The sequence below is a fragment of the Lolium rigidum genome, chromosome 6 (genome assembly GCF_022539505.1).
Source record: "Lolium rigidum isolate FL_2022 chromosome 6, APGP_CSIRO_Lrig_0.1, whole genome shotgun sequence".
NCBI classification, from domain to species: domain Eukaryota; kingdom Viridiplantae; phylum Streptophyta; class Magnoliopsida; order Poales; family Poaceae; genus Lolium; species Lolium rigidum.
The window spans coordinates 325,943,576-325,960,714 of NC_061513.1; the positions used below are offsets into that span (position 1 = coordinate 325,943,576).

Here is a 17,139-nt window from a genome sequence, read left to right on the forward strand (position 1 = left end):
ATATAAAAAATAAAAGAAGAAAAATGGAAGAAGAAAAGGACATGGAAGGACAAGAGGAAATGGAGAAATAAAAGAAATCTAAAAAGGAAAAAAGAAAAAAATGAAAAACATTCAAGGAAACAGCAGCGCGTGGTAGAAAAAACAAGTACGGAGTATGTATTCTTAATGTTGTACAATATCCACGTCTGCGTTAAGTGGCTCCATGCCATTCCTTTGCGCTACAGCACGAGGGTTCGATCCCCCAGTTTAGCATTTGTTTTTTGCTCTTTTCCAACGAAATCAGGGAAGCAAATCTATGGAGCTAAATGGGCCAAGCCCAGTACGGGAATTTCTTCAGCGAAACGATACTCGCAGGCGCGATCCCTATTTATCACTCAGTAGCACGGGTTAATAGGCATCGCTAAGGGAGCGAATACTTCTGGGCTGCGGCCCGTTAGACACCGAAGAGGCCGGGTGGTGTATTTGTTTTGGGTTTTTTCTGGTTTTAGGAATTATTCTAGAAGGTTCTACCGTTCTAGTCAGGTTCTTTGTGGTTTTGGCCTGTCTATTCGGTTTTCGACCGGTTTAAAAACTTTTTGAATTCAAATTTTGCTCAGATTTAAAAATTGTTCAAATTCAAATTTTACTCAGATTTGAAATTTCTTCGAATTCAACTTTTTCTCAGATTTGAAATTTGTTCGAATTCAAATATTGCTGAGATTCGAATTTTGTTTAAATTAAATTTTGCTCGGATTCTAGAGTTGTTCAAATTCAAATTTTGCTCAGATTCAATTTTTTTGAAGATTTGAAATTTGTTCAGATTTTGCTCAAATTCAAATTTTGATTATTTTTTAAGAAAATGTTGCGAATGGGTGTTCAAGCTCGGGTCTCCTCGGACAAGGGTTGAAACCAGTAGGCTAGAGCCCGATTCGTGTACAAATGTTAAAAATATGGTAGTACTTATTTTATGTAAGCGAAAGCTAATGGATCGGCCCACCCGAGATCGCCTGCTGGCGATGCTTCCCTCACGCGATGCTAGTCGCGGTTTAGCCGCTCCCATAGAAAGCTCCGCTTAAAGCGGAGAAAAGGAGCACCCCAAGTACTTTTTAGAATCGTGTACTGCCAAGCCCGCTTGATAACACTTCTTTTCATATATTTATCGGCCCATAAAGCCCTTGCATCGAGTCCACAAGATTTGCTGAAGATCTTCTTCGGGCTCCCCCGAATATTACAGATAATTTCGGTTTCAAATTTGCATCCGCTATTTTGTACGGGTATGGTATTAATAATATTCGTTGGATTATTTTATGTTTTTTTTTGGATAATCCGAGGTTTTAAAAATGAGAATCCGATAAAATAACCTAACCCCAAATGTTTAGCTAACATAGTTAGTTTACCGACCCAACTATGTATTATACTAGCACGTAACTTTCTTTGTTATATGAATACGTGTGCAAGTTTGGCCATAGCCTAATATTAGACCCTTTATGGTTACATTTTGTACATAAAAGAAATGTACTTCTTATTTATTTGTATATATTGTTGACCATCAGCTTTCGTTCTGAGTTCGCTTCGAATCTGCTCCATATCTATCATCTGTAGGGGTTATAATTCGCAATTAGATCCGCATCTGATCATTATCCGCTTCGATCAAGTCGGCTACAAAAATATGGTAAATAATATGAAAATAACAAAATCCGATCATATTTGATCAGTTTACATTCCTATGTGTAACGATGTATGGGAGTTGATTCGTGCACTGAAAAAAAGATCTATGGACGATGAGGAGGAATTCAAGCTTGAACTGAGTGCATGCGAGGTGTTCGAGTGGCAGGGCCTTGGCAGCTGTACGAATCATCGCACGGGCAGAGTTGGGCACCAACTGCACCAACTTCTTGTTCATCGGCACCGCTTGCACCGGGCCTCGTCTACACCGCCCTCTCCACCACCTGCACTGCCTATACTAGCGCTGACATCCAATTGGCCATGGAAAATGCTAGGGCTCGTGGACTTGACCAAGGACGACAGCGACAAGCTGTAGCTAGGCCTAGGATGGCGGTGCTGCATACTTGCATGCCATCATTATTTTCTATGCCTTTTTATTTCCGTTTTACTATATAATAAATTAAATTTGAAATATAAGATTTTATACGGAAAGAATGCGTCGAGTTGCTGGCATGCTCCGACCCAAGCGAACAAAGATGTATGTACAGCTAAATTTGTATCCATTTGAAATGGATCGGCCCGTTAGAGATGCACCTGTTTTTAATTTGTTTTTGCAAATGAGCTCCCAACAAAGTCGACAAGATCACATGTCGTTACTTTTGTTTCAGCGTTTTGGTTGGGGTATTTGGCTAGATCGATCATCAAGGTCACACGCTTCCAAAACCGAGAAAACAACACCTTGATTGTTTTCTTATACTCCTATAGGTTTACGGGTTGGGTAACACTTGGAATTGCATCAGTTATCACTTGCCACTGCAGCTCACGAGTCACCATCATGGCGGTGAACCGAGGCATACCCTGGATGGTTGGCGGGTGCTGATATCTATCCTACACGCGAGATTTGGAGTTTAAGTGCACACCTAATATCTTCTATTGAATTGGTTGGAGGGATTCTTAACCCTAAGTCGCATTTTTATCAGTCACGATCATGGCGCCATCGCGAGGTTTATATATGGTGGTATTTCCATTCATTCCAAAAATAGATCAGAAGAAGAAAAAAACATGTCATCCTCGCCGCCTCCGATTCTGTTGCTCCCTCCGCGCGTTGACCTCGACGGGGACGACTCTAGCACGATGGTCCGTGGCACGCCAGAGTGGCTGCGGTGCGCCGGCCTCGTCCGCGGCGCGCTGGAGGCGCACGGGTGCGTCGACGTCAAGTGCCGCCGCCGTATGCCGCTGGAGCGGCGGGAGACGATGCTGACGGCGATGGCGGAGCTGTTCGCGCTCCCGCAGGAGACGAAGCGCTGGACCGGCGACGCGGACGGCCCGTACAAGGCGTACATGGAGAAGCAGGACTCCGCCGCGTGCTGGCACGAGGCGTTCAGCGTGCTCAACGCGGCCGGCGGCGGCGAGGAGGCCCGCTCGTTCGTCGCGCGCGCGTGGCCGCACGGCAACGACCCCTTCCTGTGAGCTCCTCGTCGGTCGGCACGTCGGTAGATCGACTACGTCAGTCGGGTAGTTTTGATGTGATCTGACGACCCGTAAGTAACCATTTTTCTGGGTCCCTATATATGCATCCAGGGAGACGCTGACGTGGACGGCCGGAGAGATGGCGTCGCTGGCGCGTGCAATCCTTGCCATGGTCGTCGACAGCTACGGCATCTCGCAACGCTGCGACGAGATCGTCGGCGCCACGGACATCAACTTCCGCATGCTCAGGTACTGCGTGGACTCCTCAAGGACGTCGCCCGACGAGGAGCCGGCCGTCGGCCTCGCCGAGCACGTGGACGGGAGCTACCTGACCGTGCTGTTCCAGAACGACGTGGACGGCTTCGAGCTGAAGACGAGGGGCGGCGGCGACTGGGTGAGGGTGCGCCCTGCAGGCCCCGACTCCCTACTCGTCGTCGCCGGCCAGCCACTGGTGGTCAGTACGTTGCTAGTGCTGCAGCAATGCGACAACAAGCACTTGTGATTTCGATTCTTGATCAGTTAAGAGCTTTTGTGGCTGCAGGCTTGGAGCAACGGGAGGGTGCACGCGCCGTTGCACAGGGTGGCCGTCGGCGGGCGGGAGGACCGGCTGTCCTGCGGCGTGTTCCTGCTGCCGAGCAAGGACCTCGTCGTCGTCGACGCGCCACCGGAGCTGGTCACCGCGGACGCACCGCGCCGGTTCAGGCCGTTCGCTTACATGGACTACCTCAGGTTCAAGCACGCCGCCGGCAACGGCGAGGATGTGCTCGACCGCTTCGCCGGGATGTAATAAAGTGTCGGTTTTGCTAAGCTAGTGAGGGTGATCGCGCGTTGGTACTATCGAACAGGAAATTGTCGGTTATGATGCGGCCTCGTGATTTGGCTTTGGCTTGTGTCTATATTGATCAGTGAACTCCAAAAGTGCCAACCAATGAATTCAGCAAAATGACCACCCGTGCACAATTAGTCCACACCAAACCAGATTGTGCTGACAATGCAACTTTTGGCTTGAATTGTAATGCCTTCGAGAAAACAAAAAATGAACATTTGACAACCCTCTCTCTGCACCCCTCCACTCCACCATCCATATGTGTTTTGAAATCTGTAGAGACAACAAAACCTCACATTAACTCAGGGCTGGCTAAATATGGCTACATAGCAGCCGTTCCTCCGGAGCGGTCACTTTTAGACAAACATGAACGTATGAATGAACTGAGCCTGAGGTTGAGAAAAAAAATGAAACAATTGACGATGACATGCAAGGTTATGACAATGTTTCAGATATGAAGGAAAAAAAAAATCAAGGTGTTTAGAACCGTTTCTTCGAACTTATTAACCATAGAGCATTATATATGCGATGTGTATGCCATAGTTTGGATCTCACTATTTGTGATATGGCGAAATTTTGCAGCAAAGCCGTTTCATTTTTTTCGATAATGGACTTTTTATTATTTTCACACCGTTTCATTCTTTTATGTTGAAAATCGTATACATGTATTGTTTGCACGTGAGACTAAAAAATGGGAAATTTTGCTTGATATTGTTCCAAAACTGAATCTCAAACCTTTATCTAATATTCCTTGGGAGAATCAAATAAATAATTTGCAACTTTCAGGTACCAACAATAATATCACCTTTGAAGAAACTCTAGAAGGCTCTGCCCATGACCCAACTGCAATAATTGATGCCCAATATTTGGTCCGTGCACATGAGAATATGGACATAGAGCCATAGTTTCAAGTCAAAGTAAAGTGAAGATGATTTTCATGAAGCGGAATGAAGATGAAGAACTACAACTTTTTTGTTTTAAAATGGATACGTAGATGTCCTCAACAAGGTAACGATACGTAGATGCCTTTAACAAGATAACGATCCGTACATGCTCAACAAGATAACGATACGTAGATGCCGCCATCGCCCGCCGTGACCGGAGTCCGGACTCGGTTTTCACCGGCAGTAGCGTCTCCCCAACTCTGCCAGAGCCCCCCCCCCCCCCGCGCGTTTCCTCAAGCTGCGGGTGAAGCCCATGAGCACCACCAAGTACCAACGTCGGAGATTAGAAAATGCATCAACTATGCGCAACGCGGCCCATCCGAGCTGTTAGACAATGTATTTACATATATGTCCCTGTATTGTAATCTGATGTAATCTCTTCAATCTATAAATACACAACACCAGCCACGTACGATTGTTACGTTGTGCTGATTCTCTCCAATCTTTCCTATACTAGGGTTAGGTTTTACATGGTATCAGAGCACGCGTGCGCCGTCGCCGCCGATCCAATCTGGTAGCCGCCGCCGCGTTCATGACTTCCGCTAGCTCCACTGACGCCACCACCGGTGTTCTCCAACAAAGCACCGCTGGGGCGCTCACCATGGCCACCGACGGGACTCTGTCTCTACCGTCTACCGTTGGCGCTCTCTCTCCGTCGACTACTGGCGCGACGATCTCCGCGCCGTCCATCCTTGGGGCTCTCTCTGCCTCGACCATCAGCGCATCTACGCTGTCCTCCATGGGTACCCTTCCCGCCGGGAGCATGTTCTCCTCGGCAGACTTCGGGGGTGCTTCGTCGTCAACTGCCGCCGTCGCGGCGCCGTTCCACTTCGGCAACCTCCTGACGGTCAAGCTCGGCAGCGACAACTATCTGCTGTGGCATTCTGCCATCCTCCTGCTGCTGCGATCTCACTTCTTGATGGGGTACGTAGACGGGACGTATCCGTGCCCGCCGGAGCGTGTCCTTGTGCAATTCGAGGGGCGCCCCGCAGCGATCCCCAACCCCGAGTGTTCTGGATGCTTCCGGTGAAAATAGGAACCTGGGTCTTCGTTTCGTCCAATTCCGAGAATATTTCGTTACTAGGATTTCTGAAACCAAAAACAGCAGAAAACAGGAACTGGCACTTCGGCATCTTGTTAATAGGTTAGTTCCAGAAAATGCACGAATATGACATAAAGTGTGAATAAAACATGTAGGTATCATCAATAATATGGCATAGAACATAAGAAATTATCGATACGTCGGAGACGTATCAAGGGGCTGCCTTTCAGCCATAAGATCCGGCGACAGAGGCGCCGGGTAGATCCTCCGAGAAGAAGCCAATCTTCTCTGCTGCAGATGCAACGACCATCTGAAAACAACAAGCAGAAACTTCTTCAAGAGTAACACTCTCTCTGCACCCCTCCACTCCACCATCCATATGTGTTTTGAGATCTATAAAGACAACAAAACCTCACATTAACTCAGGGCTGGCTAAATATGGCTACATAGCAAGCCGTTCCTCCCGAGCGGTCACTTTTAGACAAACATGAACACATGGAATGAACTGAGTCTGAGGTTGTGAAAAAAAAAAATCAAACAATTGACGATGACATGCAAGGTTATGACAATGTTTCTGATATGAAGGAAAAAAATCAAGGTGTTTAGAACCGTTTCTTCGAACTAATTAACCATAGAGCATTATATATGCGATGTGTATGCCATAGTTTGGATCTCACTATTTGTGATATGGCGAAATTTTGCAGCAAAGCCGTTTCATATTTTTTTTCGATAATGGACTTTTTATTATTTTCACACCGTTTCATTCTTTTATGTTATACATGTATTGTTTGCACGTGAGACTAAAAAGTGGGAAATTTTTCTTGATATTGTTCCAAAACTGAATCTCAAACCTTTATCTAATTTAAGAAACTATTTTTATCAGAATATAGATTAACAATTAATTTAAATACGTGTAAATTGAATGATATCTTTTAAGCATGCCCGAAAAGAGATTGTTTCAACAAAATTGAAATTTAACTTCTAAAACACATTCAAACATACAAAAAAATGTGTCTTCAAATTGGACTCTAAGATAATTGCCATATATTTATAACTCTTATGAACCAAGTTTGAAACGGAGTGAAAAAATATTTTAAAGAAAAAAAAAAGGATAGATTATATGCGCTAGTCCGCGCCGTCGCCAAGCGTCCAAAGTCTTAAGTCGCGAATATTCACGCGAGCGCACGCGCTGTGTGTACTGCAGCCCTACGTGTGTTTGTAGCATTTTACATGTGTGGAAGAGCTGCCCTTATAAGTTGCTCTCAACTTTCACCCCTTAGCAGTGTGGGACTAAAATTCCTTCTCTTTGCAGCTTTCCTGGCCAACTGTGCAATTTTACGCTGGGTTGAACAAAGGCCCTCCGTTGCTGCATGTGTGTTGTCTGGGCCTTAACGCTAGGCCTTGTTGCCTCTGACCGGCCGGACGGGTAAACAAATGGCAGATATTATACTACAGCCCACTAGTAAAACTGTTTGGGTTGAATTGGACATGCATGTATGGGATGGCAAGGAAAAAAGGAACTAAGATTGTGCATGCACTTATTGCACAGGAAACATGCATGGATGGAACGGCGGGAAAAAAGGGACTAAGATTGTGCATGCACTTATTGCACAGGAAGCATACATGGCGGGTTGTTTTAAGCATGAATCTTCTACTGGCTCACCTTGTATGGCCGACCAGCTGATGCATCGGTATTGCTACATGCCCAGGACACACATGGCTAAGCTAGTTTTGGTTGCTCTAACAACTTTTCTTTCCTCGATGAATTAAAGCTTCCATGCCGGAATCATGCATGAGCTAGGCTCCACGGCAATTCCTTCCAGTGCTGGCAAGAGAAAGGCGTTGGGTTGGATGCTTTCGATCCAGATAGGCATGCGTTCTTGGTTTGACGAGACATCATGGTGACAACTACCATTTTTAGGCTGCATCCTAACTTTGATACCACTGTATATACGTCTCGGGAGCAAAAGTACACCATAAAAATTAAGCAACGAAATCTAGATTATATTATATGTAATTAGTATCGTTAGATTTGTATTGAAAAGCACTTTTAATGATACTAATTTTATACAAACAATTTTTATTTATTTGAAGTAATTTTGATCAAACAAAAAGTAACTCATTTTTTTTTCCGGTTTTGGCCAGGATTTAGGCTGGTTTTGTCTGGTTCCCCTAAGGTAAGGCCAAACTTAGGCGGTTTTCCCTAAGTCTTCATGTAGGAGGTCAGTTTTGGCTTGGTTTTCGTGTTTTCAGCATAGCTTTAAATAGCCGGCTATAGCTAAGCTATATCCCTATAGCCCATCTACAACCTTTCTCGCATGGGGCGGTTAACTGCATTAGCCCGCTAAAAGGTATCAAAATCCTTAAATAGCCGGCTATAACCGGGCTATAGCTGTTTTGAGAGGCCACAGCTATAGCCTGTAGCCAGCTATTTAAAACATTGGTTTTCAGGCCAGTTTTCGTCAGGGTTTTTTCCTACAGCAAAAACCAAAACTGGTAGTACTATAGACATGTGTGTTCTTACCATGTGTAGATACGATACGGCTTCTAATCATGCCGTTATGATTGCACTGGCCACACCGTTATGAATATTACAGGAAAGCCGAATCTACTCATGTCATAATACAATTATGTTTGTTTTCCTAGTGAGACAAATGAGGCAGAAATTCTTATGTTCGCGAAGTGAATTTCCTCATCTCGTCTACCCTCATTTCCTTGTTCCCAAGTCTTAGGAAGCCAGTTTCGGCTTGGTTTTCGTGTTTTCACTCTTCAGGCTGGTTTTCGTCAGGGTTTTTTCCTGCAGCAAAAACCAAAACTGACGGTACTATAGACATGTGTGTTCTTACCATGTGTAGATACGTACGGCTTCTAATCATGCCGTGCAGGTACCTTAGGGCTCGCGGGAACTACCAAGAGCAAAAATATGCCACATTTACGCGTCCGTGAAAACACGAAAACAAAATGACTCCAAAATCTGCTGGAGCGGTGGGATCCAATCCAAGAAAAAAAAAAGGAAAAACCCAAGCGGATAGACCCTGGCGCGCCGCACTTCGATCAGGCGATATTAAGTGAGTGAATATTATAGGAAAAGCCAAATCTATTACTCGTAGATGACAATTATGTTTGTCCTAGCTACTGAGAAAAATGAGGCAGAAATTCTTATGTTCGCGAAATGAATTTCCTTGTCTCGCCTATCCTCATTTCCTTGTCCGGCGGGATTCCTCCTCTGCGATTACTCCATGCCGGAAGAGCAGGGCGTCCATGTCCTTGAGCTCGCAGCAGCGCTTGGCCACGTGAAGCGGGCGCTCCATGTCCAAGTTGGAGACAAAGTCCTCCGACACAATATTGACATGCAATGATAGGTCACGCGCGACTCCGGACTCCAGAAGCTAGGGCCGATTCATGGATTAGTGCTGCACTAGTACCCGATTCAACCATGCATTTTCCGCATGAGTATAGCTAGTGGGGAAGGTGAAGCCTATACGTTGTGAGACCTAACTTTGCGACATCACCGACCTAACTTTGCGACATCACCGTACGCCGCAAATCGCGGGCTCCAAATTAAATCGCTTGGCCGTTTAAAACAAAACACCACCAATTTAGATCTATCTCAATTTATCAAATCGTGGAAGCACCATTCATGATGTCTGCATAAGATACAGACGTACCAGCGTAAACATAACCATGAGACTTTCCCCATTTTCTTGTTTCAAATTTGACGGTTATTTTTTTCTTGAAGAGAAATTTGGAATTTGATCTTTAGAATCTTCGCGTAAATAAAGAGAGAAGAAAGGGAAAAGAAGAAATATATGGATGTCCGAGTATCGTACCACGTGGGGATCAGGTAATCTTGTGCGAGTGAATAGTACAGGAAAGACAAATTAGTTGGATCAGGAGATTGATCGTTACTCCGTACATGAGAAGGCGAGAAAGTCATAGGTAGGTAGGTGCCAGCGTAAGTTGGTGAGGACCGAAGAAAAATGGCAGATATAATTTATTTGTTGAAGTTTTGGCTGGCAATACGTATAAAAACGGAGTTAGTAGACTAGTTTTGGTCCCAACAGGATGGGAAGAGAACGCGACTAGTTTCATCATGGAAGAAACGAGCTAATCCATCGGAGGGGAGAATAAACGATGAGGAATTAGCTAGCTAGCCTGAGGAGCTTTTTTACATGATGACGAAACGAGGAATTAGTTGGTGAGCTGATCGTACTGTTGGTGATGAGCGAAGAAAATCGATCTGTAGGTTTGACGAAAGAAAATCCATACGTCGCCAAAAAAAAAAGTCCATCTAGGAAAAAGGTGAGATAAAATGGCGTCGTCAGTAATTATATAAAAGGAGCACGCGTACGTCGTCGGAAATGGCGCGCTGCTTTTTCAGTCGAGTGGCCGAAGCAGGTGTTGGATGATATTTTCTGGAACCCCGCGATTTAACACTTCGAGGGATCCTATTTGCACTGTAGCGAAGTCAGACCCAGGCTTCACCGAGAAAAGCTCCGGCCGCAAAAGAGGTTTTCCAAGTCTCCGAAATTGCCCCGCAAGTTTGGCCGCACCGAATAAGTGACCGGATTCTTATCTCGAAGTTTTTGAGCCTACTTAGGCCCCGGCGAGTACGCTACAATCACGTCCTTACACGCGCCCTCTCGTCCCATCGTACTTATCAGTTATCATTCCATGTGACCTCCATTATCGCGTGGCGTCGTAATGTGCATGAGAATTGGCAGCGTGGCACCCGGGGTTCCACGCGTCGCCTCGCCGCCAAACCACCACACTTCGGCCAGCCCCGCCGCATCACTGGCAGCCGCAAGCGCAAGGTACAGCGCCGCCACACCGGCAATCGCCAGTTCGCTGCCCACCCCACAGGCCGCCCCGACCCCTCGCCACGGAGAAGGTAATCCCGCGCTCCCGAGTCGACGGACCCCCGTGATCATCCGATTTCTCCCTCGACTCGTCCTGCGGAAGCACAAGAAAGAGCAGCAGCTTTAATGGATGGACCGATCCATTTTTAGTCCCTAAACCTTTTTTTCTCTCGCCACTAGACACTAGTACTACTACTCGCTAGCCAGCCCACGAATCCATCCATCCATTCACTCACTCACGTAAACTTTCCTGCACGCGCATCTCCACTTCGCTATATATAGCTGCCATTGATTATATCAGTTTCATGCATCCTAGCTAATTTCTGACATTACCTTTCCAGATTTCCTACGCTTGTACTGTCAAACACCAAATAATAGCTCACTCCAATCATAAACGGTCGATCCAGGCCACCCATGCAACCAAGAAACCATCACTGCAGGCAAAATGCTCAAACCCATCATCATATTACATTACAAAAAATACGTGCCTGCTGCGGCACCAGCAGCAAAAGCATCCGCACAGCAAGGCCGCACCCTCCTCCTCCTGCGCCACCGCAGCAACCCAAGCCACAGACTGACCCGCAACAACGTGTACACTGCAAAAAAAAGGCGGCAGATGATCAACTACACGATCTCGATCCAGGCTAACAAATATACAGCAGACAAACCAATACTACATGTATACAGGGGAAAAAATCCTTCAACCAAAACACAGACCAACTAGTAGTCATAGAACATCATGCATGCTAGAGATCGATATAAAATTCACATGTGACCTTCTGAAAGTGCTGTGCACATCACTAAGTGAAAATAACCGTCAAGCGGCGCAGGGACCCAAGTTCCCCCTTATTCTTCTTCTTCTTCTTCACCTGAAATCAAATAACACAGAATCTTTCAAAATGGTGCAGACCAGATATAGAGCAAACATATACGGACCTAGGAAAAATGAAACAAACAAGAGCGGACCAAGTATGTGCATTTGCAACAAACTGCAATTCATACTGCACAAGTACACTGAGGAACAAGCAGCAATACATAGGAATACTACAGCCTGGCCTTTTGTAACAACAAAACGGAGGTAACTACTGCAAGTATATGGAGGCTTAAATCATTCTGAGCTTGACACCTTCCTGGGCTCTAGCTTCCTAAATACTACAAGACAACAAAGACGCACATGTGTTCAGCTAATGAATCAGCAGCTACATCAGGTTATATAAGAAAAAATTCAGCATGGACACCTCTATTCTCAGACACCAACATTCATAACACAGCAGCAACATCACACACAACAGACAGCCATCAGGCACCCTTCTGCAAACATTTGGGAGGGAGCAGCCAACCTCTGAAATATTCCACATGGAGTACTGAGGTTTCAGAGCTTACATTGCTGTCTACCAGATGCACCACAACGGCTTGACCAAAAGAAGCAAGTGGCCAGCCACCGCGAAGCACATCGGCGAGGGACTTTGGTGGACCAGAGCCCCACGCGCGAGGCTGAGATAATCCCCAAGCAGGTTGCACAAAGTAGAAGAATCTAGCGGCTCATTCTTAGTCTTCATCCTCTTATTCTTCTTCACCTGAAATGAAATAACACAGCATCATTCAAAATGGTGCAGACCATATATACAACAAACAGCTAGGCACCTAGGCAAACTGAAACAAACAAGAGCGGACCAAGTCTGTGCATTTGCAACAAATTGCAATTGATACTGCACAAGTATACTGAGAAACAAGCAGCAATACATAGAAAACCTACAGGCTGGCCTTTTTGTAACAACAAAACGGAGGTAACTATTGCATGTATATGGAGGCTTAAATCATTCTAAACTTGACACCTTCCTGAGCTCTAGCTCTTGTCCTGCAACTTGAACACTACTAATTATTTACTCAAACAAACCACCATCGGTAACACAGCAGACGACAAAGACACGGTTGCCAACACATCCTTCAGCTAATGATTCAGCTACATCAGGTCAAGAAAAAATTCGGCATGGGCTCATCTAAATTCCTGGACATCCACATTCATAACACACTAGCGAATACAGTGAGCAAGTCACACAACACCGACTCATTTGCACATCCAAATATACACAAGTCAAGAAAGTCTGCTAGAAACTCAAGCTTCATTTCACAGAAGCAAGTACATCCACTATATCCAAGAAAGCAATTAAAGCTTGACACATATTTGAGGTGTAAAAACTACAAAAGGCTTAGAAATAACAGAGAGGAGCTGGAAACTTCTCCAGAAAACACATGGAGTTGAAGAAGAAGGGGCAACCACAGTCATTCAGTCCTCCTCGTCATCCTTGGACAAAAAGCAGAGCATGATCAGCAAATGGAAGCTCCATACTGCATTTAGTCTAGATCAACCGTAATCAGTAAATACTAGTTGATTGTGAGCCACCTGAGTGCCTCCACTCTGCACTTGAGGATGTTGCCGATGGTGTTCGCCACCACGCTTCCTCCTCCGACACCGCCTCCCGGTACCACCCTTCACACCCGGCATCTCCTCTTCTAGAATGATTTGAACCTGAAGAATATGCAAGATTCTCAGTACTGCGTATGCATCACAAACATCAAAATTTCAAACCAACTTAGCACATATACTAGTGCCTATGCACACAACCATTTTTCGTTTACTCAAACGGCAAGATTCCTATACTGCCTACCAATTCACCATCAAAAAAGGCAATTTCGTTTAGGAAAATTACATGGAGAAGAGAGGAGCTCACCAGCAGTAGCTTATTGGGGAGGTGGTCGGCGACAGGAGCACGGAAATGTGGCCACTGGCAACAGCTCTGGTAGGTCGCAGCAGCAGCAGCAGCAGCAGACACCAACACCCAGCCTTGTCTCAACTGTCGACACAGCCAAGAACAAATACGGCATGAGGCAGAGCAGCGATGCATTTTCTTGCAACAGAGATGCAGCTGAAGGTGATAGGAGGAGAGGCTGACCTAGGTCGTGCATGGGGAAGCTCGACGGCGTCCTCCTGGTAGCTCCCCTTCAGTGGCCTGGCGCTGATGCGGTAGGCGCCGACCGGGCGGAACCACGACGGCCGCCGCCGTCGCCTTCGTCCCCAGCTCCAATGCGCGCTAGCAGGTGGCTGATAGAGGCCGCGGTCGCCGGATCTTCCAGCCGACGGACGGTGAAGAGATCGGTCGCCGGGGACGGGGGCGGCCTCGCCGGCCGGCCTTGCAGCGAGCTTGGACGGATGCAGCCGCGGGCCGCGCTTGGACGCGCCCATTCTTCAGGACCTCGTCGGAGGTGAGGCGGTGCTGGGCGGCCAAGGGGTGAGGTCGACGGTAGCCGGCGGGAGGTTGGGTGGAGATGGAAGGAGGCGGCGCGCGGGGCTTGGTGAGAGAGGAGGCGCGGCGCCCGTTCTTTGGCTTCTTGTTCCGGACCTCGTCGGAGGTGAGGCGGAGCTGTGCGGCCGGCGGGGAGAGGTCGACGGCGGACGGCAGGGAGGAAGGCGGCGGCGCGCGGGGTGTTTTTGGGTTGGGTTGGGTTGGTTGGGGAACGAGGAGGAGTGAGGGTTCGGTCCGTGTGTTTATTTACCCAAATGTTGGATCAGATTTCGTCTCGCGCCCAAATTTCGCGTCGCGCCCACTATAACCAAATTTTGGTGCCGCCGCGCCCACTCAACTCAAATTTAGGTTTGGGTTAGATTCATGTGCCAAGTCAGCAATTCACGGCATTGCTCTCGACTTGACATATCGACCCTTCAATTCTCGCAGGTCCAACATCTCACATCTCACCTCTCTCCCTTCTCCTACATCTACTGCCCAAATAGATGGATTCTCCCAACTCAGCCGGGACATGGGAACTCTGGTGCCCAAATTCAGATGACATGGGCACAAGCTTAATTTGCTCCGACTTTTTTTTCGTATATATGTGTGTACTCTTCAATGCATGTAGTACCTAGCTCCACACACGTGTTACCCGGTGTCACAAATGACTTGCACCCATGTCGCATATGTGCACCCGTCATCGAACTTGACATGTTGGGTATAAGTTTGGAGATATTTTTTTCGGGAAAGGGTTCGATGAATAAAGTTTGTCGAAACACAACAACAAGTCCGCGATAATACAAGTTGGCGCGGGAACCTCGATGACAGCAATTGTGGCATGTTGGTGGTAGAGGACCTATATATGGAATGTCGAGAATGTGCAACGTGTTGGTGTGATGTCCACGTCTCCCACCTAGCTACAGGAAATGTCGAGTCTTGCGTAAACCCAGGTGCCACAAACCGAGACGGTGCCTCGAGAAACCCTCGAGGCAAAATGCTAGACTCTAGGAGCTCCACTTACGACCACACAACACCCAAGGCTCGGTGGTGGAGGTTACATTTCGGGGTCGGTGGTGAATTGGTGGTCTGTGGGGGCGAGGAAGATTGTTGAGGTGATGGGAGGCCACATCGGTGATATGAGACTTCCGAATGACATATATATGAGAGAGAGAGAGGAATGTTCTATAGGATATAGACATGTCGAAGATATTAGTTTTTTGGGAAAAAGGAGAGAGATGCACTGAGAGTGGGGCACATCGGTGGCGACTAGGAGAGAGAGTACATGACATCAAAATATTATTAGGACGAGGATACACATGAAATAATAGTCATCAAACATTGGTACACCACGAGTTTATCACTTTAGGAATAAATCTCATCAAATGAGAATGACCCACACAAAAACTAGACTTTGAATTAATAATAGTAGACAGGCGCGCACACACACAAACTGAACACTCGATTGCCACACGATGAGATAGACACATATTAGATATATAACTGAACTCGACACTGAACTTACTAGACACACATGTACTAATCAATAGTCAAAATCTTCCTCATCGTTGGGGGTGTCCTCTGAAGCGGTAGTTAACACGATGTCCAGCCACCGATCATCATTAGGGTCGAGTGTCAGCGCCTCTCCTATCATGTATTTCGCTTCAATTTCGGCCCTCCTATGCCGATTTCTTGCCCTCTTCGCTCTCCTCTCCATTTGTTTCTCCTTCCATAATGCGCGCATGGTTGCCATGTCTTTGGGATGGTCTCTACGCCACTACGTCATGAATCGCTCATCCGCCTCGGCGATGGAAATCCACCGCTGCCCTTGGCGGTAGCGCCACGCATGCCCCTTTGAGCGAAGTGGCGGCTATGGAGCGAGACTCTCGGCTTCCGTCACAGACTGACCTCCGGGAAGTTCATTTTGGTGGCGTGGCCGGGCAAACCTCCACACCGCATCATCGTATGCGTGGGCAACCTCTTGCTTAGTGTTGAAGGTGCCGAGCCACACATACACTTCAGCGGCAGTGATTTCAGCCGCGAAATGGCCCCCAGTCCGCAAGCGAACACCGATGTAGCCCGTATTGCTACAACGACGAGGAGCCATCTCAATAGCAATAGAGCTGAGATGACTCAGTGGTGGTGTTGGAGGAGAATTGCTGACATAATTAGATATGTGTAGGGAGGTGAGAGTTGAAACGAGGGGAAAACATGGCGGGAGAGAAACGGCAGGAGAACATGGAGGGAGAGAATGGGCGGGAAAACATGGCATGAGAGAATGGGCGGGAGAACATGGTGGGAGGGAATAAGCAAGAATTGAGGCTATGGCGACAGTATAACAATCGGTATAGTTTTGGCGAGAAACCCTAATTAGCGGGAAACCAAAACTGGAAGTGGGCGGGAAAAACGTAAAAGCTATGCCGATGGTTCCCCCGTGCACGAAAGAAGGACACGATAAGGCGAGGCGACGAGGCGGCACAGGGAGGACGTGGCCCATGCCCGCATAAAATAACAGTGCGCAACACAGGTAAGGCACATGGAATCATATAGCATTCAAATTTGTGGACTAGGAAACAAATACAAGGCAACCTTATTTTGGCTTGGAGCTTTCTCTCGGAGCTACGACCCATCTAGTACTCTTTTACTAGGGAAACCAAGTCCTCTAAATGTTCGTCAACACCTATGCGCTCAGTACAGCTACCCTCACCTTAGTCGAGCTCAATGGCATCCATGTGGCCTGGATTCCCCGTCGTCTGAGTACCTGTGTCCCTCTAGAGTAGTCACCATCCATGACAAACATGTGATATTTTGATGCGAATGGGTGTAGAAGATGGATCCATGGAGGACATCTGAGGGATGGGTGAAGCTGCCCATCTCCACTGTTGTATGGCCTTCTCCGGCATCGACAAATGGGTGATAGCAAGGAAAACCTTCTGGTGGTGGCGACGGTGTGCGTCAATCATGTTACTCCCTCCATCCCACAAAACATGGTGGGGGGGAATGGGCAGGAGAACATGGTGGGGGAGAATGGGCGGGAGAACATGGTGGGAGGGAATGGGTGTAGAAGATG

The 17,139-nt window shown here is 47.1% G+C and overlaps 1 protein-coding gene and 1 long non-coding RNA gene across 2 annotated transcripts; one reads left to right on the plus strand and one right to left on the minus strand.

Moving 5' to 3' along the window:
- Positions 1-2,706: 2,706 nt before the first annotated feature.
- On the plus strand, positions 2,707-3,901 carry LOC124666537 (probable 2-oxoglutarate-dependent dioxygenase AOP1.2). Its single transcript, XM_047203880.1, has 3 exons — positions 2,707-2,807; positions 3,226-3,568; positions 3,656-3,901. Exons 1-3 carry the CDS (start codon positions 2,707-2,709, stop codon positions 3,899-3,901), a joined length of 690 nt encoding a protein of 229 aa, XP_047059836.1.
- Positions 3,902-11,247: 7,346 nt separating this feature from the next.
- LOC124668258 lies at positions 11,248-13,830 on the minus strand. Its single transcript, XR_006991614.1, has 6 exons — positions 13,740-13,830; positions 13,518-13,640; positions 13,190-13,315; positions 12,169-13,090; positions 11,562-11,654; positions 11,248-11,381 (listed from the first exon to the last, which is right to left on the minus strand). It is a non-coding gene; the product is annotated as an uncharacterized LOC124668258 (long non-coding RNA).
- Between the last annotated feature and the right edge of the window lie 3,309 nt (positions 13,831-17,139).

Bases quoted from the DNA above. Each gene is read 5' to 3' on its own strand.
- LOC124666537 (XM_047203880.1), top strand. From the start codon at position 2,707: ATGTCATCCTCGCCGCCTCCGATTCTGTTGCTCCCTCCGCGCGTTGAC. The intron at 2,808-3,225 runs GTGCGCCGGCCT...ATATGCATCCAG, and splicing joins GGCACGCCAGAGTGGCTGCG to GGAGACGCTGACGTGGACGG. The intron at 3,569-3,655 runs GTCAGTACGTTG...TTGTGGCTGCAG, and splicing joins TCGCCGGCCAGCCACTGGTG to GCTTGGAGCAACGGGAGGGT.